This window comes from Arachis hypogaea, chromosome 11 (assembly GCF_003086295.3).
Source record: "Arachis hypogaea cultivar Tifrunner chromosome 11, arahy.Tifrunner.gnm2.J5K5, whole genome shotgun sequence".
NCBI lineage: Eukaryota > Viridiplantae > Streptophyta > Magnoliopsida > Fabales > Fabaceae > Arachis > Arachis hypogaea.
The window spans coordinates 12,421,138-12,445,256 of record NC_092046.1 but is presented as its reverse complement, the minus strand read 5'-3'; the positions used below and the strand labels follow the sequence as shown (position 1 = coordinate 12,445,256).

Below are 24,119 nucleotides of genomic sequence, written 5' to 3'. Positions count from 1 at the left end.
GTACTATTTAGGAATTTTAAAATTTTTTTAAGGATTATTTTGATATTTTAAAATTTTTTAAAAATTATTTTATATTTTATCTTGGATATCAATTTGTTCAACTTGCATATATAAATATTTAACAGTTATGTGTGTGAGTTAACATATTCTATGTTAATATGTTAATGACTAATGAAAAATTATTTGTTTTGTATATTTTAAAATTTAAAAAACTAAAATATCCAATTTCAAAAATCTGAATAACTAATTTGAGTAATTACTCAAAAAAAATTGAAAAAAAAATTCTATGATTTTATATTTAAAATGCATCAAAATTAAAACCTGCTCGTATATATGTATATTCAAAATTATTCATTCATTATACTTGGCTTTTTGGCCAGAAAATTCTCTTTTTTGCAATTGCAAGAACAAGATCTCTCTATTCCAGTATTCCTTGATACACTTATATTCATACCAGTCAGCCAGGCAACCATAGAAGCTTCTAGGGAGAAGAGAGAGGAAGATATGGGTTGCAGGAACAGGGCGGAGTCGTTCGAAGAGGATCATAGCGGAGCATCGTCACTAAGCGAGGCGTTACTGTTAACGACGATGTGCATCATAGGCCTCCCCGTCGATGTCCACGTTAAGGATGGCTCCGTCTATTCTGGAATCTTCCACACTGCCTCTGTCGATTCCGATTACGGTTACATGCCTCTTCTTCAAGAAAACTTCTAAAGTTTTTCTTGTTATTATTATTGGTTCATTGCTGGAAAATCGTTTGTTGTATTGATTTCATCGTAATGTGAATTTTGATATTACATATGTTCAATGCTTTGAGTAATTGACGTTACTCTGCTTGAACAATCTCTTCTAGTTTTTGTTTAGTTTGGTTTGGTTTCACTTTCTTTAGTTTTTCAGTAATAGTAAACTTAATAGTGAAACATGAACTGTTTTGATCCTAAGAGAGTCTACAGTGTTAAGTTTCATTCGATTTGTGAGGGTTTCCTGTTAGCTAATGAATGAAATAGGAGAAATTAAACTGGTGATTCAATTGTTAAAATCCTAATAGGAGTATATGTTTTAGACTTTTAGGTCTGGATCTAGGGTGGTTACTTAATGGACTTGTTTCTGTCATGATTTCATCAAACTTTTTTTGTTAATATAGAAAAGCATAGTCCTAGTTTTGATCTTGTTTTCTATGTATTTATCTATAAAAATGGATGTTAGGAAAAGCTAGACCTGAGTTATCAGCATTCTTTAATTGTTTAGTTTTGGGATAAAACTCCCATTATTTGATTTCATTTGTCATCGTTCTCTTGCTTTTTGTGACGTTCAGGTATCGTTTTGAAGAAGGCAAGGATGACCAAGAAGGGAAAGGGAAAGACCAATGTGGGAAAGGAGGATTTGGTAGATACACTGGTAGTTCTATCTCGTGATTTGGTGCAAGTTGTTGCTAAGGTAAGGCACTTGGTTATGCAATGTGAATGCACGGCCTTACAATATCTCGGTTAGGAAATAACTACATGTTTAATATTAATACACGTGTGGCTTTGTATGCAGGAAGTAATGCTTCCTACCAAGAGTTTTGGTGGAAATATAACTAGTGATGATGGCGAAACAGTTATGCACGATATGTGTTCTCGTGAGAGTCCAACATGTGAGGTAGAGAATCATATGAAGTCTTTGACGGATGTAAAGCATGTTAATCAATCAAGGTACTATAAATGGATGGAAAGATGTGTGTTAACAAGAATGCTCAAGTTATGAACAGAATAATTAGCCGTTTCTTCTTTAAACACTTATCATCTTCGATTTTCGGTTTTTTCCTTTTTAATGAAAGAAAAGAAAACCTCTTTAGGGAGTGTTTGGATGGAGGGTTTTTGGAGGAAATGGGAATGAAAGATTTATCTTTTTTCTTTTTCGAAACAAAAAAAGTTAGTAGCTATACAGTTTCTATAAAGTTAAAAAATAGGATGATAGGAAAGTTCTGATAGTCTATCATTTTATTTTACTTATTCGAATATATCCCAGTTTCTTTTCCTACAAAACCCTTCCTTCCAAGAATATCCTTAACCTTAAGCATCACACAAATATCCTGACTTGTTTTAGAAAGCTTCAGAGATATTTTTTCTTCTGCCATCTACATTTAGAGTAAGAATCAACAGTTGTGATATTTGACTATTTGTGACCTTTGTGCACTCTGAATTTGCATTAAGAATCAACAGTTGGGATATTTTGTTATTTATGCTTATATCATTATATGTTTAAATTCTTCACAACTTGTATTTGCTGGTTGCTGAAGAATTGACCATCTTATTCTTATGTTGAAGTTCAGGCCTAGTTATGAATATTTCATATACTTGCTTTGAGTTTTTTTGGTTAGAGAAAGGAGGTTTAATTTGATTATTTGATTTGATGTGATTTTCTATGTATTTCACTATAGGCATGTCTAAGGGATTATTGAGTTCCTTGGAGATCTATTAATTACTTTTTGACTTTGGAGATTGAAATATTAATTGAATCCTCCACAATTTTATGTATTTTGGTTAGACAAAAGAGGATTAGTGACATTTCCCCCCCTTTATGTGAAAATAGGACTCCAGTCCAAAATGAGAATGGATTTACCCATTGTCTTCCACCTTCAACTGCTGCCATTGATTTTGAAAGAAATAAGTTGCCTGTTAATCAGATGAGAACTTCCACAGAAGTTGATTGCGGGAAAACTGATAAAACAAATATTGGAGAGGTAATGTATGCATGAACTTGTGCATGATTATGCATTACTGCATGCTAGCGAAATTACCAGGCCATGTTAACTTGCATCATTGGCTTTGATTTCCTAATTTTCAAAACAGTTACGTCGAAAATTGAGATATCTTTCTTGTTAATGTTATCCACTTTGGCTCCTTCAAGTTTGAGTTGATACCAACTATTTTTGTTAAAAGATTTTCTATTTTAAACTGAACTGACTCAAAATAAGTGTAATCAATCACTTTCTGAAATCATTTGCCATTTTCTATTGTTTAAGCATATTTATATTATAACAGAATGGTGGTGCATATTCTAGAATGTGCCTAACTGTTAGAATTGTTCATAGAACATATAATTCCTTACACTTAAGTTAAATTATTTTGTTGATGCAGATTGAAGCATATTCTGGTTCCTCAATCAACTGTAGGTATGACATTCAATTATTTTGATTCTTATGCTTGTTGGTAGAGTTAAAAAAACCATGATAATGTGATAATGTTGTAAATTGAACCTTGGGTTACATTTTCCTATTATTTCAATGGTAAAGAAACATATTTGTAAAACATTGATAGGAAACTTGTATTTTCTTACTCAATGAACTTCAAATTATACTATTTACATATGCATTATATAACTCAAATATGGATGTTTAGTGTGACAAATACTATATCCTTTGTATTTAATTTAATTTTTTCTTAACACATTGTATGTATATCTCGGGTAGTTTAGACACATTATTTAGGGTACATATATGTCATTGACATGTATTTTCAGTAAACTGCTAAAGACATACTAGAAAACAGTTTATTGTAGAAACTATTCCAAAGATGGCATTCCCTTGTCAAGTCCTGATTAAACTATCACAATTTGTTGATTTTACTCCCTCTTCCTAACAATCAAAAAACCCAAGTTGTAATAGACTTCTGTCATTTTGCTAATATACTTTGGTGGATTTGTGTCACATAAGATATGATATTATGTTACCTACTACCATGCTACCAATATGGCATGATTCGAATTTTTGAATAATCATAGTATGAGAATCATTGTATTATTTCATCAACCAGTTCCTCCTGACTGTTTCTATTGACAGACAGGCTGGAGATGACAATTCAAAAAGGAATGCTGATGACTTCAGAGAGAAGCCTGAGTTTGTTCAAGGAAAACTTGTATGTCGAATTCTTGGGTTGGGCAAAGCTACTAATTCCAAACAGGATTCTGTACATTTTATTCTTTTATATTATTATTTCTAATACTGTGGCTTTCCGTAGGATGAGAAGAATCAAGTCATCAAATCAACTCATGAAAGTAAGTCTGGTTTCTCTGATCTTATCTGCATGTAAAATTATCAGTATTAGTTATCACTGTTTACAGGAATAGCACAAGTTGTAATTGATAGTGGATATTGTAAACTATCTGGAATATTAAAAATTTTTATACACGTAAACCACTTTTCCCCCCTCTGCTAATCCCTATTGCAAAGTTTTGTTTAATGGCAGTATATATGATTTTGTTAAGTGACAATATATATAATTTTTCAAAATTTTAATGTGACCTCTCTTATTTTCTTTTGGGTTATCCACCACTTATTGCTCTCCAACCTAATTTGCGGCGTTGCCTTGTATTACTTGAATTTCTTCTTTCTAACACCAAGACAATGATGATGCTTCCATAGCTCTCTTTTATTCATATTTAATTTGTTGGAACTTCCATTACAGCTAATACTCATCTTGTCCAAGTAGAAGCTGTTGAGAATAGAAGCTATATGGCATCAAATGCTTCTGATAATGGGTTTTATAGAACTAACGGTAATGCATCTGTTAAAGCTGATGATCGGTGTAGTGAAAGGTCTACTACAGCAAATTCTGCTCCTATGAGTTCTGCCCAAGGCATAGATCTCATTTTAGAGTCACACAATATGCCAGAAAAATCTGTTGAGATGTCTGCTCCAAAGGGTACAGATTCTACCAGAAATACTAAGGTAAATAAATCAGTTTGACTTGTACCAACTGCTGTTGGCTAAATGCTGCTTATAAACAAAAGATATGTTGGCTGAGGATTTCTTTATGAAAAATAAAATAGAAGAATTCATGTTTCACATTGGATGCATTTTATTAATTTTCGTTGAGATCATTTTGTAAACTTCTTTCTCAAGGATTATTTGTCAGGTTCTCAATTGAATCATCTGCCAAATATTCTTCTATTTAATTGTGCTCAAATATTTTAATTAGTTAACACAAATCTATCATCCATCTCTTTAAGATCTTTAGAATATTTGGTTCATAGTCTTTTGTTCGGGTTTAACAAGAGAATAAGTAGATTGTGATAATGAATTTCCCCTTCCCCTCACCCCACCCAAAAAAAAAGTTAACTAATTGGTGTTAACATGCTGCTTTTCCCCATGTGACGTTCTTCTAGGAATTTAAGCTCAACCCAGCGGCCAAAATTTTCTCTCCATCTTTTGTAAATCCTATTTCAACAACTGCTTCCATGCCTATTTCTGCAAACATGGTTTATGTACCAAATAGTTCTCCTGTGGTACATACTGCTGCTGTTCAACCTGAAACCGGTCTCAGTACTTTTGCTTCACTGCCTTCCATGCCTGTTAAGGTTGCACAGTATAGTAACTTGACAATAGGAAATGGTGGAAGTGGTTCTCAATTTTCACCTCCTGTAAGTATGAGTAAATATTTTGAAAATTTTTCTCTTATTTGCATGAATGCTTGTACTGTGTTGTGTTTGATAATTGATACGAAATCTCATGACTGTGGTTACTGTCACAAACCATATATTGCTTAGTACTCATTGTAGTTATTTTGTGCATTCCTTTTGGCAACACCAAAATAGATTGTTGGACAACTTGCTCATAACAGAGCACAACCTCTACGCTATGGTGCACATTACCCTCCCGTTTTGTCTGAACATGCTTATTTGCAACCCAGCTCCCCTGCTGTAAGTATGAAAGGATCTCATGTACCATCTAACTTGATTTTTTTTTTTCACTTTTGTTTTTGGTAACTTCTCACAATTGGTTGAGATAATCCATTTTACATGCTAAGGAATCTGCCACCAACAGAACATTGTCTTCTGTTTCTGAGTGCAGGTTATGGTTGGACGTTCCGGGCAGTTAGTCTATGTTCATTCAGTTTCCCATGTATGATAGCCTGCCTATAACCCCTTTAAAGCTAATTATTTTCTTCAATTCACCTTTAAATATAATTTGTAAGAAACTAATTCCACAGATTTTTTACTTATTTTAGAAAAGTAATTCCCACTGATAAGAATGCTCCTGTTCTGTATACCATAATTCCTATATCTATAAGGAATGACGGGATGAGACTTGTGTGGAAATGGACGGATATATCTAGCTTTTAGTTAATTCAATCAATAAGCAACAGACAATTGCTCCACTTTGCTATATCTTTTTTTTTTTTTTTCTTATTCTTATACAGTTAGTCAAATTGAATTCAAATACTATTTTTTCCCCGTCTGCAAATGTTTACTGTTATGTTGTAATATTTTACCATTACATTTCTAACTTAGTATTTTGTCTGTAACTCAAGGATTTGGTTCATGGTGGAACTGCTATCTCCTCAATCTCAGCTCGTCCTATGTTGAATCATGTACAATATCCAAAGCAGCAAGGTAAAAGGATGATGGTTTCGTTCATAAATAAAGAACAGAGATTTATCACCCATACCCAAAATATACTAAATTAGAGAGAGGTTTATATTATCCGAAAAAGCACTGTGATGCGATAGTGAGTTAGTGACAATTCTGGGCGATTAAAAAGTCCTCAGTCCTTCCAAGTTCCAACAGCCTAGCCCAACTCTTGCTTGAAATTGGAACATATTCTCCCCTTTACATCATCTACCCATCTTGGTCACATTGTTTTTATTCCAGTGTTATCCCATCTTAATGAAGTTCTTTCTATTATCAGATTTTTTTTTTCTAAAAAAAGTGTTTCTTGCATCTCAATTCTCACTATGCACCTTTTTTGTTTAACATAGCATTGAGACAGAACTGGTTCATCGAAACTTCTTGTATAACAAAAATGCTATGTTCCCCCCAAAATCAACCATTATGTATTTGTGTATAAGTACATATGTTTAATTCATTTTCAATGTGTGTTTTATATTTCAACATATATTTATACTAGTGATCGATTTTGGTGGCTGATTTTAGTTTACACCTAACATATTTGTATGAATATATCATTTAAGCTATGATGAAACTGTAATTCAGACTTCATTTCATTTGTGCTGATGGTTCAATTTTCCAATATCAGGAGCCTCAGTTGGTCAGCCAATACCAATTTGTGTACCCCCGCCAATCCTAACGAATGCGCCGCAACCCTTTGCTCTTCAAAGCCACATTCCGCTTCTGCAACCTGGGTTTCCTGTAACTCGACCTGTTTCAGTACCCGGGCCAAATGGTTACTATGGAGCTAAATTTTCATGAGAGCATGCTCTTTCATCCAGGTTTATCTACTCGTGAGCATGTCAATTTCTGAGTTGAATCTAATTCTCAATTTTTTTTTTATTGATAGAAATTACAAAGTTTTGTCTCTTCTCTCAGTATGAGAACTGTACAGTTGTTTTTGTTATGAAAACATTATTAGATCCTTTTAAGGGGGATATTAATATACAATGCTTGTGGATGAAGTTCAATTCAAGTATTATTATTGGACGTGAGGAAATTTTATTACTTTCGGGGTTTATATGGTATGTTTGATAACTGAATGCGTTCTAATCGTTAGTGTACAATAATGTCATCACTAATTTTTTATATTTTATCTTTGACAAACTGATGTAACATTCAACGTGGATTTTTTACCAAGGTTGTAAAAATTGATCCGGTGATTAAACCGGTAGAACTAGTACAAAAGTTTAACCAAATATAATAAAATAATATATTTATATATAAAATATATAATTTTTTAGAAAAAGAAATAATTTTTTTATATTTTATTATTTTAAACCAGTTAACTAGTAAAAAATTGAACCTATTTGATTGATTACCAATTTTTTATTTTTTGATCAGTTCATTATTGAATAATTTTTGTCCTAAATCGAACCAGTTTTTTATTCCGGTCCGGTCTTAAAACAATGTTCTTTACATAGCTAATCGATTTTTTGTGATAGGCATTAACAATTTATTTATTGTTTTTTAAATGTATATTTTCCTTGTTAAAATATCATTCGTTAGTGTCCCCTTGATTTTGTACCAAAGTAAATTTTCCATATTTAATGTGGTACAGAATTGTTAAAATCAAATGAGTCATTATTAACTAGTTCGATTGGGAAAGTTTAAATCCTAAAGACGTAATTTTTTATTTATCCAGCATGCAATGTAAATTTTGGCCAATTGGCCATTGAAAATATGAATGAATGACTGAAATTGAAGAAAGTAATCATTTTTAATATGGTGGATGAATGGTTAAATGGGTAGAAAAATATACATGTATCATCGGAAAAAAATATGACAAAATTTCTTCATAAAATAAATTTATGGCAAAACATTGAATACGTTTAAAAAAGGTTCTTCACACAAATTTAAACTCGGTTTAAGAATGTGTTGTTTTTAATATCAATTAGCAAAATGTGGAGATAAGTACTGTGTTACACAGAAAACTACAATGCAATTAGCGCGTTCTGTGTCATTGTATACGAAAATTTTGTTCACGTTTGGTGGTGCTGAAAACTGAAATTCTGTGGCATCATGTGCGTCCGGGAATCCCGCTTCCTCCTTCAGCATGCAGCAGTGATATTTTCAAGAGTCAATACTTCCATGAAAGTAAATGTTAAAAACTTTTGCACTCTGGAAAGTGCTAGAAGAAGAGAGCTTTGTATGGGTTCATTCATCGAGTAACAGAGATATCAAAGTGAGTTTTTCACTCTAGGACTGGAGGGCGAATGAGAGAGATCTCTTAGTTTTTATTTTTACACTTTTAGAGTGCTTTATATATATGTTGTGGGTTCAGACAAATATCTGATTTTATGACGCTTTAATATCACAGGTTCTATGGCGGCAGAATGAAGATCAGTTTGTGGCAAGGCTAATGCCACCAGATGTGATGGTGGACATTGGATATGGATATAGATTTGTAAATATTACGTTGTGGTTCTTATGTACCCAAGAAAATATAAAATGGTTAAAGAGACACCTGTGTATGACAGTAACAATTTCTCTGTGAATAAAGTAATTACTAATTAGCATCCCTACTTGAAGGTTGCGTCTCTAATTTTAAAATAATTAATAGCAATGTAACAGGGCATAGATATGCAAGTTTAAAATTATTCAAGACCCTTGAGATACCTAGACCTGTATATTTCAGATATGCCAGAAAATTTTGCCTAACTTATGATATATAACCCGGCTGGCACATTAGCTACAATTGATTGATTAAATTAAAGGTTTTGTTGATTGAACAGTTATTCCATCTCCAAGTCAGGTTCCTAAATTCCTTATATCATCCAGCTGGTACCCAGATCCTAGATCTGCTGCTTTGGATGCCTGGTTCTCCGGTTTGTTATCCTGCAACATCTTAACAAATTATAGCCATATGTCAGTACACAGTTCACAACAAATACACATAATAGACTACGTATCAAGTGTTAAGTTTTGGTATCCTAGCTTCCATCTTACTTGCATAACAATTTTAAGTCAAGACTGTTTTTACCTGCAATAACTCTGTCATTTTTCCGGTCTTGGTAAAGTCTGACGGTTGGGGAGCAGAAGTGGAATTTTCCTGAGGATGAGATTGTACAGCTTGTAGAGGCTTAATTAAAACGGGTTGATCCATGTCATTTACTTTTTCTTCTTGTCTACAGCTTGATTCCTTCAGTTGCGTCTTGTCACCTGGCTTACTGTTGTCAGTGTCAACATCCATGACATCTGATGGAGCTTCGATCCTCTTGACAACCTCTGTAACGAGCTGCTCAAATGGTGCGTTAGGCACTCTCATTGATTTCAGTTCTTCATTTGGCAGATTAGAAGACTGATGGTGAGGAACAACTTCGCACTGCATGCTGCTCGACAAGATGTTCTGGCTAGTTTGAGAGATAAGTGCTCGATTTCCATCTGGTGCTGGGATTTCTTTGGCAACACTTGATCCACTTCCTACAGAAACTTGGGCCATAAATTGGGACGGTGGAGTTGAAACTGGCAACCCATTTGAAAAATTGGTAGGTTGGAGCAAAGCAGGCACTATATTACCTCCAGGTATTTGAGGAGCGGTTTGACCTGCCACAGTAGGTGCATTGTTTCCTAAAGTGACAACTGAATTACTAGAACCAGCTGCCGTTCTAGGTACAAGAGGGAGTGACGGTGACCCATTCATTGCATGAATTTCATTTCTATTAATGTTTGCATGCTGTTCATTCCTTTCCTTTGGAAGAGGATTCTGAAACTGAGCAGTTCCAGAAGGGATGGGAACCTCATCTCTTCGTATCATTGGAACACCTGGAGCAACATCATTTTCAGACGAGATAGGAACGTATCGTCCAGGCTTGAAGACTAGCCCCCTCAAAGTAGTATCAGAGTCACCAACTCTTACACTGAGCAGATACCCGGCATCAAATACTGCCTCAATTACACCAGAAACTGCCTGACCAATCATGGCATCATTTTCTTGATTCCTTTGGAAGTGTTGATTTACATTAGCCCCTTGAAATCCAGGATGTACTACTGCTGGCTCACCACTGACAGAATTCAGCTTTTTACTGTAACTATGTGAAATATATGAACCATCTTCCAAATCTGGTCGTGGGTACTTCCTTGGACGACCACGTTTGCGCTTCAAAGGCACATCGCCAGAACCATCTGGAGTGTTATTTTGGTTTTGCTGGTCCATATTATTATCTCTGTAACTCCAAGGTCTACAATTACAAGAGGAGGGAAGAAGAGAAAGGGGGGGGGGGGGGGTCAATATCAATAAGCTTCTTGAGTGGATTAAGTGTGTTTGGATTAGCTTATGCTAAAAACAGCTTACAAGCAAAATATCTGAGAGGTTCAAGAAGAGTGGCTACACCCCAACAAAATGTGATTATAAACGCAACATTGATAAACAAAAATATAAATATGTACTACAGCCAGCAGATAGGAACATAGTTTTCTAAAACAACACAAATTTTATGTACTCTCTACTAGGATAATGATAAACCTGCCTCAAGGTCACGAGCTACCAACTCATTGCCTAGTGTTACTAAAACCAATATTAGTAGCAAAATCAATATCATGGCTATGTGAGATGGTGTAATGATTTGGTACTATCAGCACACAATCTAACGTATAATATACCATTTTCCATATTCTACCTCACTATCAACAAAACTAGTTAGTAGTTTCCAATTTAATAAAGTTTGCAGCACACAAACAAATTGTTACCATTTTGAGAGATCTACAGTAAGCTTGTTGCCACAAAGAATAGAAAAAGATTAGTGATACACATGTACAGGTTTCATATTTTCATCTAGGCTTGCTTGGGAGAGTTTCGACCATCAGGGAAAGTCATGTTTGTTTAATCATCTGGCTGAAGGAATTGAAAGAAACAACAAAACAAACCATACTTGATGAAACGCATAACAAAAGTTTGACCACAAACTAACTAAAATTTCAAAACTGCAAGTGAAAGAAAGAAGTAAATGAAAACAAGTATCATAATGGAATGCAGGGAAAATAAACAGATATAATGAAGTATGCACAGTATAAAGAGTAAGTCATAATATAAGAAACATATAAATGACAAGAAATAATATAAAATACTAAAGCAATAAAACAAAATATATAACATCACTAAGGCTCAATTTGGGTAAACAGCTTAATTAAGCTCCTTTGAAAAAAAGAATTTAAACAATAAATACTTATATTAAAAGTAACTTATAAATAAGTTATTTTGTGTTTGGTTTTTTAGTGCTAAAAGTGCTTATTTAAAAGAAGAATGATAAAAAGCTTTTTACTATAAGAGAAGTCATTTTTTTTAACTTCTCCATAAGCACTTAGATAGCTTTTTAGAAAGTTACAATTTGGTTTTGAAAATTGTACCAAACATTAATGCTATAACTTTTCATAAGTTAAAAGTTAAAAGAAGTTACTTATGGACCTATCCAAACTGACAAGAATAGTTTGGATATTAAGCATTTGACAAAAATGCCTTGTCTATAGACATAGCATTATAGGACACAATGGCATTATTCAATCCATTTAGCCAACCCCACTTAGCACAAGGAAAAAACTCATATTCGAAGTCCATATTGTAAGCAACTCATCCAAATTGTCATTGGTACCAATCTTTAACAGAATATGCATGCAACCAATATGCAGAATAAGGAGTAAAGACCAATCCTTTTAGAACTCTATAAGAAAAATATCGTAGGACTCATTAATTAGTTGGCGGAGTCATGTTACCATTAAGAAAAAGTAGAAGGGATTAATTAGGTGTATTTGATTATTTTGAGCATTTCTCTTGGAGAGATTGTGGAGCTTCTAAATCTTCCACTACAAATCGATACCCCACTTGTATTTCCCCCAACAAAGTGCTAGTGATTTCCCAAATAAACACATTTCTAGGCTTTTATTAGTACCATTTCAAACATATGTAATTGTAATCCATTGACGATTCCCGACACTGAATAAACACATTATACATATAATCTCAGTTCAGTTGCATTAGCAATACTTCATTCAGCTGGTGTGGCCATTCAAATCTGGAAGCAAGAAAGGAGGACTAAGAAAAGGTGTCTTGATGAGGCTTTGGCGGCTGTTGGAGCAATTTTTCGTTTGAGAAAATGAAATTTTGTTCTAACTCTGACAGGTATATCAACATAATTATGAGCAAATTATAAGGAGGATATAAGGAGTTTTCTATAGATGATGGAAGAGAGAAGCTCATAAAGGAATAGATTGAAAAGGCAAGGAACAAACTAGAATGGATCATGTCATCCTATAAAATGAATCGTAAGTTTAGTGGGTAAGGGAAAGGGGCATAATGACAATGCCTCCTTCCCATTCCAATTTAATGGGGGCAAAGGAAAAGGACTCTGAGTGGCAAGGGGTGGAATTTTTGCAATTCCGCATTCTCTTTTTGAATCACTCTCAAACACATTCTTAGCAAAACTAGTCATTCACTTCCTTAATTGTTTCCTCTATTGCAATCTTATTCAAAGCCAGTGAACTACAACTAGTCAAGTACTCATTTGAGGGAACAAAATTTGACAGTATATCAACACAGAGATGCAGAAGCACCATAAAAACAGAGAAAGGGCTACTCTACGGTCTACAGAATAATAAATTAAATAGTAAGGAAAGTGTTTCTAGCTATTGGACCTCTTTCAATGGTGGTAACATTGGCAGCAACACAAGCACCTGCAACAATTACCAACACAAAAGTCAGTTACATAATAATAATAATAATAATAATAATAATAATAATAATAATAATAAGCATGATTCATGACCTAACAGTCATCTGTACCCAAGAGAAAAATTCCAAGGGGTTAACCTAGACAAAGTTTCAATTTTCAATTTTCATTATCACTTTGTGACACCAATTAAAAGTATACCCCAGAAAACTTCCCGATATAATTTCATCATAAACCAAAAGAAAAAAAAATCGTACACCACACTCCAATCCAAGGGTCTAACATCTCCATAAGTGGAAATAAAAATCTAATTCTTTAGCCTCCCTGACAATAAAAATTCTGAAAATATATATTAAAAAAAGAAATATTCACCTCAGAAAAACCCCGACAAGGGCTTGATCCTAAACGACAAAGAAAAAAGAGAACGCTAAAACAACTATGCATACAGATACATACATGGAGAGAGAGAGAGAGAGAGAGAGAGAGAGAGAGAGAGATTACCGCTTTCAGAATAGAAAAAAAAAGTAAAAGTAATAATGGAAAATGTGTTAAGGTTGAGAGATTGAGAGTGTTGAGATTCGATTTTGCAGAAGAAGACGAAGGAAGAGGAAAGAGGGAAGAAGAGGCGGAGAGAACGAGGAGGCTGGGATGGGAGCAGTGTAGAGTGTGCGCACAGTAACACACGTTCGCGCACACGTACTCAATGCTAATCTATCAGGCTGTTATATAATGGTTTGTCACCGTCCAGTAATAACGTGCCACGAGTCACTGTTTCCGTTTGATAATAAGTTAATAAATGAATAAAAAGGGATTTTTTTAAATAAATAATTTAATTATTTTAATTATTGAAATATATAATTTGTAAGGTAAACGAGATATGCGTATTTATAAACATAAATATATCATTTTTAAAAATAATAAAAAATATAAATAATTTAAATTAGACTAAACTCTTAAAAATAAAATGTTTCAAATAATAAAAAAGATGAATAATTTTAAATAATAAAAAAGATGAATGATTTTAAAATAATATAAAAAATATGTGATTTTAACTTATTGATTAATTGACATATCACATCTCATTTAAAATTATCCATTTAAAATTAATATATTATTTTTTTAGAAACCAATTTATTTAAATTTTAAATTAATAACTTCTTTATATTTATTTGTACTAAAAATTTTAAAATGAATAGTTTCAAATAACATAAAGTTAGACTATTAGTTTAGATTAATGGACGTATAATGTTAGTTTAGATTAATATTAGCCTACCACTTATATACTTTCATTTATTTCAACTGTTTGGAAAAGTGAACATATTAATAGTGTTAATAGTAAAAAATTTAAATTTAAATTAATTTAGTGTAAATTCAAATTTTTAACTAACATTATACGTCCATTAACACGCTAGGCAGTTTAATAGCTTTTTCCATTCGCTAACTTCCACCCGCTAACAGTTTTTATTAGGATTTATATTAAATCAATTTTTTTTTGTGACTGAAATAAATTAAACAAAGAAAAACAAAAGAAACAAAACAAGGAACTGCTTAAATAGAGGGACAGTCCCGTTTAAGACTACTCTTAAACTCCTCCCAAGGTGAAAGAAGCTTCATATGCGAAAGTTGTAACTTCATCGCCATCTTTGCCATAGTATCTGCCACCGTGTTTGCATCTCTCATAATCAAACGAAAGTCAACACGCCAATTCCAATGCATGATATCTCTTATTTTGAGCACCAGTGGATCAATAAACCCAAAACCATCTTGAGTAACAAGATTAAATGCTTCCACACAATCCGTCTCACAAATAACATCTCGTTGACCCACATCCCAAGCTAAGAGATATCATCTCCAAATAGCAAACAATTCTCCTTGAAGAATACTATTACTCTCAATCATTCCCAAACACCCCCTTTGCCAGCTCCCATTACAATCTCTAATAACACAAGCAAAACCAACACTATCACCCGAACCAAAATAACTAGCATCACAATTAATCTTAAAAGTACCAATGGATGGGGGATTCCAAAAACCATTTAGAGTAGAGGGAAGGGACATACGTTGTAATTCAAAAATATTTCTAAGCTCCTTTTCTGAAGTTAATGCCAGACAAATGACTTTTTTCGGAGGCCAAGTTTCATGGGGATTAAAGATGTCGTTATTCCTTACTCGCCATATCCACCAAAGTCCCGAAAAGAACTTGAACGGGTGCTCTCTGCTATGATACAAGAACCAGTTCTTCAAATCCAAAGGATGACAAGGAATATCCAACCTTTACCAGACAAGCTGAGCTTTTGGACAATCCCGAATACAATGTATAACCGATTCCTGGCTAGAAAGACATCTTGGACACCTATCCGATGACGACATCCATCTTCTAAAGCGAAAACTTGCAGTAGGAAGAGCCTCCTTAAGACACAACCAAGCCAAAAACTTATGCTTTTCCGGAACAAGCTGACGCCAAAGCCAAAGCCAATTCTCCCTCTCCTCCCAACCAAACAGCTGCTTACACAATCACAAGTAACCATTGCGTGAGTCATAGACTTTGGCAGCAGACCCACTCCAATACCAACCCACTTCCGGACCTGCTTGTTCATCTGGATTGTAAGAGAGAATATTATCTTTCAGATTTTGAGATAAAGGAGAATAAAGAGCATCCAAATGCCACCTACCAACCGACCAAATATCCTGTATCCGGAGATTCGAATCAGAAATGTGGACATAATCCATCTCATTAGATAACCGTCCTTCTCTCCTTCAGCTAGAAAACCAAAAATTCTGGTTCAAATCTCCAATACACCAAGCAAACCCATCCTTCAACACTTTCCAAGCCTTGCAAAGACACCTCCAAATGAGAGAGTCCTTGTTCTTAGGATAACTAAAACAGTCATATAGAGATGATCGGTATTTGGCATCCAATAATTGGACCCATAGCTTGTTTGGCTGCTGGAAAAAAGTCCAAACTAGCTTCCCAAGAAGAGCAATATTTACACAATAAGGATCTCTAATCCCCAAACCTCCATATTTTTTTGGAGTAACCAGTACCTTCCAACTAACAAGATTCAATCCTCTTCCATCAACTTGTCCTTTCCAAAAAAAATTCCTCATCATAGACTCCAATTTACTAATGATTCATTTGGGAAAAATAGAGACCTGCATCTGGTACGTGGGAATAGCAGCGGCAACAGAATTAACCAAGCAGAGTCTACCAGCCCGATTGAGTAAACTCCCTTTCCAGCTTGTTAGCCTACTCCGAATCTTATCCAGGACACCATTGAAAGCTGAACGAGTCACTCTAGAATGGCTAAGGGTAACTCCAAGATACTTGCCCAAATCCTAGACAAATCTGATAGAGGATACCCCAGTGAAAACCTCTTTCCTTGTTGCAGAGACATTCTTGGAGCAAAGCGTTTTAGACTTCTCCACATTAATTTTCATCCCAGATGCTTTGCAAAAAGTCTCTAAAACCAACATCACATTTTGCACTTGTCTCTTTGTAGCTTTATAGAATAGAAGCAAGTCATCCGCAAACATTAAATGGGATATTCTTGGTCCCCCTCTAGAAATAGCAACCGGCTCCCACAAGCCCAAATCAACCTGATGACTAATAAAGCATGCAAGTCGCTCCATACACAACACAAAAAGATAGGGTGACATAGGGTCTCCTTGTCTAAGACCTCGGCTAGGAGTAAAGCCATTCAGACGACTCCCATTCCAAAGAATAGATAAGGAAGAAGCAGTGACACAATTCATAATCAAATTAAGTGTAGGAATAGGAAAACCAAAGCTCTTAAGGGTATGAGCTAAAAACCTCCAGTCAACTCTGTCATAAGCTTTCTCCAGATCAATCTTAAAGGCCAGTGTGCCTTTCTTTGATTTAGTCTTCTTCATAAAGTGGAGGACTTCTTGAGCAATAATGATGTTGTCAGGAGTTCCTCGTCCCGGAATAAATCCTCCTTGAAGCGGGCCAACAATCTCCGCAAGATGAGGACGAAGCCTATTAACAAGGACCTTCGTGATGATCTTGTAAACTACATTGCAGAGACTAATCGGCCTGAAATCTTTCATAGATACCGGTGATTCAACCTTTGGAATGAGAACCAGTAAAGTCTCCAACATTCTCGGATCAAGAGTAACACCGGAGAATGCCTGCTTAACCATCTTCCAAACATCAAGACCAATGATCTCCCAATATTCTTTGAAGAAGAAAGCTTGAAACCCATCCGGACATGGAGCTTTAAAAGAGTTCATGTGAAAAACAGCTGTTTTGACTTCCTCCATAGTAACTGGTGCCGTAAGATTATTGCAAGCTTCCTCATTCAGAGAAGGAAGAGGCACATCACCAAAGCAACCCAAATCAACATCATCCAAATGACAGAATAAGCTATTTTAAGATATAATAATAATTAAATTTAAATAACGCTACAAATTTTTATTTGACATATAATAATAATTAAATTTAAATAATAATAAAATATACTAAAAATTATTAACACTTTTTTATTATTTTAAGATATTAAATAGATTGATTTCTAAAAAAATAATAAACTAATTTTAAATTGACAGTTTTAAATTACGTAATAAGTTCAATCGCCTATTAATTAATGAGTTAAAATCATTTATTTTTGTTATTTTGAAACCTAATCTTTTCTATTATTTGAAACATTTTATTTTAAAAAATTTGAACCAATTTAAATTATTAAGATTTTTTATTATTTTAAAAAATTATATTTTTATATTTACAAATACATATATCCCGTTTATACGATAAACGAAATACATTCATAATTATCTTGTTTACAGTGTAAATGAGATAAATCAATGCAATGTAAATTAGTAAATACGTTATAAATTACATATTTTAGTAATTAAAATATTTATTTAAAAAAAATTCCTGAATAAAAATGGTAAGATTTGTTTTAATGTATTTAATAGATAAGAAACTAAAAATATTTATAATTAGGTAAAAACTCAGGTACAGTTAACTTTATGTGAAGTTGATAGTTGAGAGTTTAAATAATTTGATAAATTTGACTAAATTGTCATCTAACTATTTTCAACTATCAACTTCACATGAAGTTAACTGCATCTAACTTTTTACCTTATAATTAACTCATATTTTTATTTAATTTTTTTATTTGTAATACGTTCAAATAGTGTATCAAAAATTGAATTAGACTAATCGATCTGATTGAAGAATTGTAAATCAGTTGTCTGGTCAATTCGATTTAAGACTAAAAATGTTTTTATATTTAAATTGATTATAGAATTAGAAATAAGTTGAGCTTAGTTGACTCGAGTCAAGTTCAAAGTTTAACTCATAAAAATTGAGTTTAATTCATGATTGAACTCATTAACAATTGATCCTATTATATAACTCAAACTCAACTTATCAAAAGTTCATAAGTTAACTCAAATTCACGAGTCAATTCAAATAACATGAACATAATTTATAATTTTATATAAATAAATAAATTATAAATTATATATAAAAATTTATTAATTATATATTTTAATTTGTCAATCGATCAATTATAATTTATATTCTCTATTTAATTATATAAAAAATTATATAAGCATATGTAAAATTATATATTATTATTAATATAATTAAAATTATAAAATATATTATTGAGTTTAGTAAACAATAATAACACTTTTGGTGATGACAAACATGATTTTGATTGGATTAATAACTTAAAAATATTTTTGATGAATTATTTAGTGATACAGGCCCAAATGTTATTGTGTAGTCTAAACAATAGAATCAAATATCTAAAATTTTAACTACTTGGACCAAGTTCTTAGTCCAACCCATTGCCTTCATGAAATAAAAGGCATCTAATTGCTGGTGGAGTTCTCGTGATTTGGGTAAGGCACCGAGAAAAAAGAGAAATTCACTTTTTCACTAAGTACTAAAGAGAAAGGAAGAAAAAGCAAATCTTGGAGGCTATGTCAAATCAAATTGGAGCGAAAATCAACATGCTTAAGTTAAGCTAAATCAAAATAAAAAGGTAAAAATTTTTCATTAACATACAAGTCAATTACTCATTGAATCCACCTTCCCTCTGCACAAGCATTTTGGGTAACAAAAGAAAGATGGGGTCTACTTTCTTCTGTTGTGAATTAACGGCTAATATTGAAACTTGGGAGCAAAGCACAAGATTAAGGATTTTGATTTACCAAATTCATTGAAGATCTATTACCAATGAAGATGTTGCTGCACTGTATATCTCTGATTCTTAATCCCTGATTTTATAGTCTGATTGATGAAAAGAAAAGGGAAGACTTCAATTGGTTCAAGATTCAATGAGTTGACTTAGTTCAGCAAATCCTAGTCTTGGCAATGGTACTCCATATAAAAAGGAAAAATCAACTTTGGTTTTGGGTAAGGAGAGTGAACCAAAATCAGAGTTTTTATTGAGAGCTTTTCTACTGTTCTTGCTCAATGTTTTGGACAGTGTTTCTATATCAAAAGAACATTCTGCCAAGATGGAGAGCTACACAAGAGAGTGTTGAATACGGTTCATCCAATAGTTTCAGAGCTATTAAATATGATCTCCTTCATGATTTATCATTGAATATTCTATTTATATATTGTATCTTTCTTTGTTTCAATTCAGTGAAAAAGGGTATATATGTGAGGCATTCAGAAAAAGCCATTGAGAGAAAAGGCAAAGAGAAGTACTTGGAGAAAAAAGCCAAAATTTATGTTATATCTTTTTTTTACTGTATTTCTATTTTGTATCATGTACTTGAGAGGTATCCCTTGCTAAGTTGGGTGAGCACTTAGTGTGTTGTAAGTCTATGGAGTGAACCTAGCCAAGTCAAGCTTATGAAGAAATTTGATTTGTCCCTGATAGAATTAGGTTGACTCCTTGAAAATTGGTGTAGTAATACTTGAAAAGATAGTGAAAATTTCACTACTGTTATAGTGGAGACTGGATGTAGGCTATATTGCAAAAGGTAGCTGAACCAAGATACATGACTGTATCATTTTCTTCTTCTCTGCTCTGATTCTGTTTTCACTCGGTATGAGACAAAATAAAATTGTCTCCTGCATAATCAATCACGCAGTCTGAACAGAAGCGAAGTTTCATTTTTTGATTTGAGGATTAATTAATCAAATTTAAAAGAAGGTCATAGATTCAACCCCCTTCTCTAGGTTATCAAGAATCTTCAATTGGTATCAAAACTTCGGTCACAATGATCAAGTTTCACAACTTGGAGAAAAGGTCCAATTACAAACAACATGGATGCAAGCTATACTCTCTCTCTCTCTCTCTCTCTCTCTCTCTCTCTCTCTCTCTCTCTCTCTCTCTCACTCTCTCTCTCTCTCTGTTACGGATCGGGCCCACATATTCCACATCCAGAATGACTTCCATACCCGGTTACCCAGGTTCGAACCAACTCGCCCTTCCAGAAGGTTCGAGACCGGCCCACTGAAGCTCATAACCAACTTTCAAACGTCTCCCTTATCTTAGCCAAATAAGATAAGATAAGATATCGGCCATCACTTATAAATAGAGGACCCAGGTCCCTCCAGGTATTCATTCACTCTACACACCTTATACCGCTCAGATCCATTCTGACTTGAGCGTCGGAGTGTCTTTGCAAGTACCGCTCCCTCTGCCCCTGTCAAATAATCTGGCATCCGCCTCAATCCGCAAGTTCCCAGTCCATCTCTCAACCCGTATTGGAGGCTTCCAGTACATTGGTGTCTTCTGTGGGGAACTCGCGACGATTGGACGGAATGGCGGATGAATTCGAAGAACGATCCCCGAGCCACCATGACAACTCCCGAACAAGGAACCCGACTCCCAAACACTAAGAGGCTACACCCCACGAGAGGATAGCAAGCGCTCTTCGCCAGACCACTCCAGTACACAACAAAGAAAACAGCCCCATCATCGTCGAGGCACGACACCCTGAAGACCTGGGAGAAAAAGCAGCTCAGATAATCCAAGACCTCTGCCTCCAAGTACAAGTACTCGAGGGCCGGGTTGCAACCAAGGGAAAGCACAACGCCGAAAACGGAAGTCACGCAACCTCCAGATCAAGATCTCGCCATGAAACCCGACACGGCAGATCGTCAGAATGGCGACATGCCAAGAGGTACAACCGCAATGTCTCTTGTGATCACGGACACGACAGAATGCTCGAACGACGACACGGCAAGAGGTACGATTGCTGCACCTCACGAGACCTAGCTCATCAACACAACACGGACAACGACCGACGACACCGAGAGGCTAAATGCACAAGAAGCGACCACGTCATAATGGGAGCTACTCCCTTAACTGAAAGAATCCTGAAAGCAAAAATCCCTAAAGGCTTCGACAAACCCACAGATATGAAGTACGACGGAACCAAGGATCCCCAGGAACACCTAACGGCCTTCGAGGCCAGAATGAACCTGGAAGGGGACGCTGACGCAGTCCGATTTAGGGCCTTCCCGGTAATCCTAGCTGGGCCCGTGATTAAATGGTTCACTGCCCTGCCCAACGGATCCATAACCGGCTTTCACAATATTTTGCGGAAATTCATGGCCCAATTCACCACCAGAATCACCAAAACCAAACACCCCATCAGCTTGCTGGGAGTTACCCAGAGACAAGACAAGTCCACGAGAAAATACCTCGACCGATTCAACGACGAGTGCTTGACGGTTGACGGACTCACGGACTCAGTCGCAAGCCTCTGCCTAACCAATGGACTCATGAATGAAGACTTCCGGAAGCACCTCACCACCAGACTGGTATGGACCATGCACGAGATCCAAGGCGTTGCAAAAGAGTACATAAACGACGAAGAGGTAAGCCAAGTCGTAGCTGCCAATAAACGGCAGCATGGCAACACAGCACCTCGACATAACCCCCCACCAAGAGAAAACCAGAAGGAACACCCCACACCAGCAAACATCAACCGACCTCCCAGAGTCGGAAAATTCTCTAACTACACACCCCTGACGGCCCCGATCACCGAGATATACCACCAAATAGCAGAACGAGGTATCCTCCCGAGGGCCCGACAACTCAAGGAAAGAACTGGCGGGAACAAAACCTTATACTACGATTACCACCGAGGTTACGGACATAGGACACAAGACTGTTTCGACCTAAAAGACGCTCTCAAACAAGCAATAAAAGACGGCAAATTCCCCAAGTTCGCCAAAATTATCAGGGAACCAAAACGTGCAGAAAGAGACAAATCACCAGAAAGAAAAGGACGCAACCCGAGGACGCAAAGACAAACCCCCAGGGAAAGTCCAGAAACAGACCCGACCATAATCATAAACGTCATCACAGGCAAAGACGCCCCGGGTAAATCAAAATCAGCACTCAAGAAAGATCTCAAGATCTTGGCAATCAGAAATCAAACCCCAACCACCACCACTGGTAAGGCGATAACATTCTCCCCCGAAGACTGCCAACACGGCACCTCGGCAGAAGATGCCCCCTTTGTCATATCGGCAAAGATCGGAACCGGGCTAGTCAGAAGAATACTAGTGGATACAGGAGTAGACTCTAACATCCTTTTCAGAGGAGCCTTCGACAAGCTCGGACTCCGCAACGATAACCTACAAACACACCGCAACAGAGTCACTGGACTCAGAGACAACTTCCTCAAACCAGACAGTTCTATCGTCCTCCCCCTCACCAAAGGAACGGGAAACCAAAGGAAGACAATCCTATCTGAGTTCGTGGTCCTCAAAGACTCCATCGCCTACAAAGAAAAACAATCAACGATCTCTCCGCCGTCATCTTCACCAAATACCTTCTCATGAAGTTCACGGCAGTAGACGGCTCCATCGGAACCATCCATGGAGACCAGGAACTCGCAGCAGAATGCGACAAAGCCAGCCTAGCCCTATGAAAGAGATCGCGGCCGGCATATTTCTAGCCGACCTGGATGCCCGACAAGACGGACAACCTAGGCCAGAACCAGAAAGAAACATGGAGAAACTGCAAATAGGGCAAGCCAAAGAAGATTACAGTTTCATCAACAGGAACCTCCTATACGATCTTAAAGAATACCTCTCACGCCTCCTAAGACAGAGCAGTGACTTGTTTGCGTTCACACCCGCTAATATGCTAGGAATAGATCCTGACCTAATGTCTCACCGACTAGCCGTGGATCCCAAGGCTAAACCTGGGGCACAGAGGAGACGAAAAATGTCCCCCGACCAAGCTACCGAGGTCAAAAAACAGGTTAAAGCCCTCCTTGAAGTAGGCTTCATCAGGGAACTGCCCTATACGACTTGGCTGGCTAACATCGTGCTAGTCAAAAAAGCTAATGGGAAATGGCGGATGTGTGTCGACTACAGGACCTAAATAAAGCCTGTCCAAAAGACGCCTTCCCCCTACCAAATATCGATGGACTGGTAGACACCACATCCGGCCACCAATACCTCAGCTTCATGGACGCGTACTTCGGGTACCACCAGATACCCATGCACCGACCTGACGAGGAAAATATGACCTTCATCACTCCCGATGGCACGTACTGTTACGCAGTCATGCCCTTCGGCCTAAAAAACGCCGGAGCCACCTACCAAAGGCTCGTCAACAAGATATTCCAAAACTTGTCTGGAACCAAGTTGGAAGTCTACATAGATGACATGCTCGCCAAAACCGAATCCGGAGAGTAGCTCATCAGCGACCTCGAGCTTATAATGAACACCCTAATGAGACACCGAATGCGCCTTAACCCAACAAAATGCGCCTTCGGAATGGAAGCAGAAAAGTTCCTCGGTTTCATGATCACGCAACGTGGGGTAGAGGCTAACCTCGAGAAATGAAGAACCGTCCTCCAAATGGCAAGTCCAAAAAATCTCAAAGACATCCAGAAACTTACCGGCCGACTTACCGCACTATCCCGTTTTCTAGGGGCATCAGCGTAGAAGGAAATCCCTTTCTTCAAACTGATGAAGAAAGGAACCCCCTTCAACTGGGAAGCAGAATGCGAGGAGGCATTCCAAAATTTCAAGAAAGTCCTAGCGAAACCTCCGGTTCTCGCCAAACCCCA

The 24,119-nt window shown here is 35.9% G+C and overlaps 3 protein-coding genes across 9 annotated transcripts; 2 read left to right on the top strand and 1 right to left on the bottom strand.

Annotated features, from left to right (window-relative positions):
- The first annotated feature begins 363 nt into the window (after positions 1-363).
- LOC112720286 (uncharacterized) lies at positions 364-7,437 on the top strand. 4 transcript variants are annotated; one of them, XM_025771174.3, is made up of 13 exons: positions 364-682; positions 1,316-1,437; positions 1,540-1,694; positions 2,575-2,725; positions 3,123-3,157; positions 3,824-3,899; positions 4,002-4,038; positions 4,449-4,711; positions 5,149-5,403; positions 5,578-5,682; positions 5,834-5,884; positions 6,294-6,375; positions 7,019-7,437. In XM_025771174.3, the coding sequence occupies exons 1-13, from the start codon at positions 505-507 to the stop codon at positions 7,189-7,191; spliced, it is 1,683 nt and encodes a 560-aa protein (XP_025626959.1). In that variant the 5' UTR covers positions 364-504; the 3' UTR covers positions 7,192-7,437. The 4 variants fall into 4 exon arrangements, with proteins under 4 accessions (XP_025626959.1, XP_025626960.1, XP_029145953.1 ...); XM_025771175.3 differs by lacking the exon at positions 5,149-5,403; XM_029290120.2 differs by lacking the exon at positions 5,834-5,884.
- A 1,466-nt stretch (positions 7,438-8,903) lies between these two features.
- LOC112720285 (uncharacterized) lies at positions 8,904-13,811 on the bottom strand. 4 transcript variants are annotated; one of them, XM_072206479.1, is made up of 5 exons: positions 13,593-13,789; positions 13,057-13,095; positions 9,949-10,610; positions 9,413-9,852; positions 8,904-9,276 (listed from the first exon to the last, which is right to left on the bottom strand). In XM_072206479.1, the coding sequence occupies exons 3-5, from the start codon at positions 10,583-10,585 to the stop codon at positions 9,181-9,183; spliced, it is 1,173 nt and encodes a 390-aa protein (XP_072062580.1). In that variant the 5' UTR covers positions 10,586-10,610; positions 13,057-13,095; positions 13,593-13,789; the 3' UTR covers positions 8,904-9,180. The 4 variants fall into 4 exon arrangements, with proteins under 4 accessions (XP_072062580.1, XP_072062581.1, XP_025626956.1 ...); XM_072206480.1 differs by having other exon boundaries at positions 8,904-9,267; XM_025771171.3 differs by having other exon boundaries at positions 9,413-10,610; positions 13,593-13,811.
- Positions 13,812-21,372: 7,561 nt separating this feature from the next.
- On the top strand, positions 21,373-22,878 carry LOC112720990 (uncharacterized). Its single transcript, XM_025772082.1, has one exon. It carries the CDS (start codon positions 21,373-21,375, stop codon positions 22,876-22,878), a length of 1,506 nt encoding a protein of 501 aa, XP_025627867.1.
- The last annotated feature ends 1,241 nt before the right edge of the window (positions 22,879-24,119 follow it).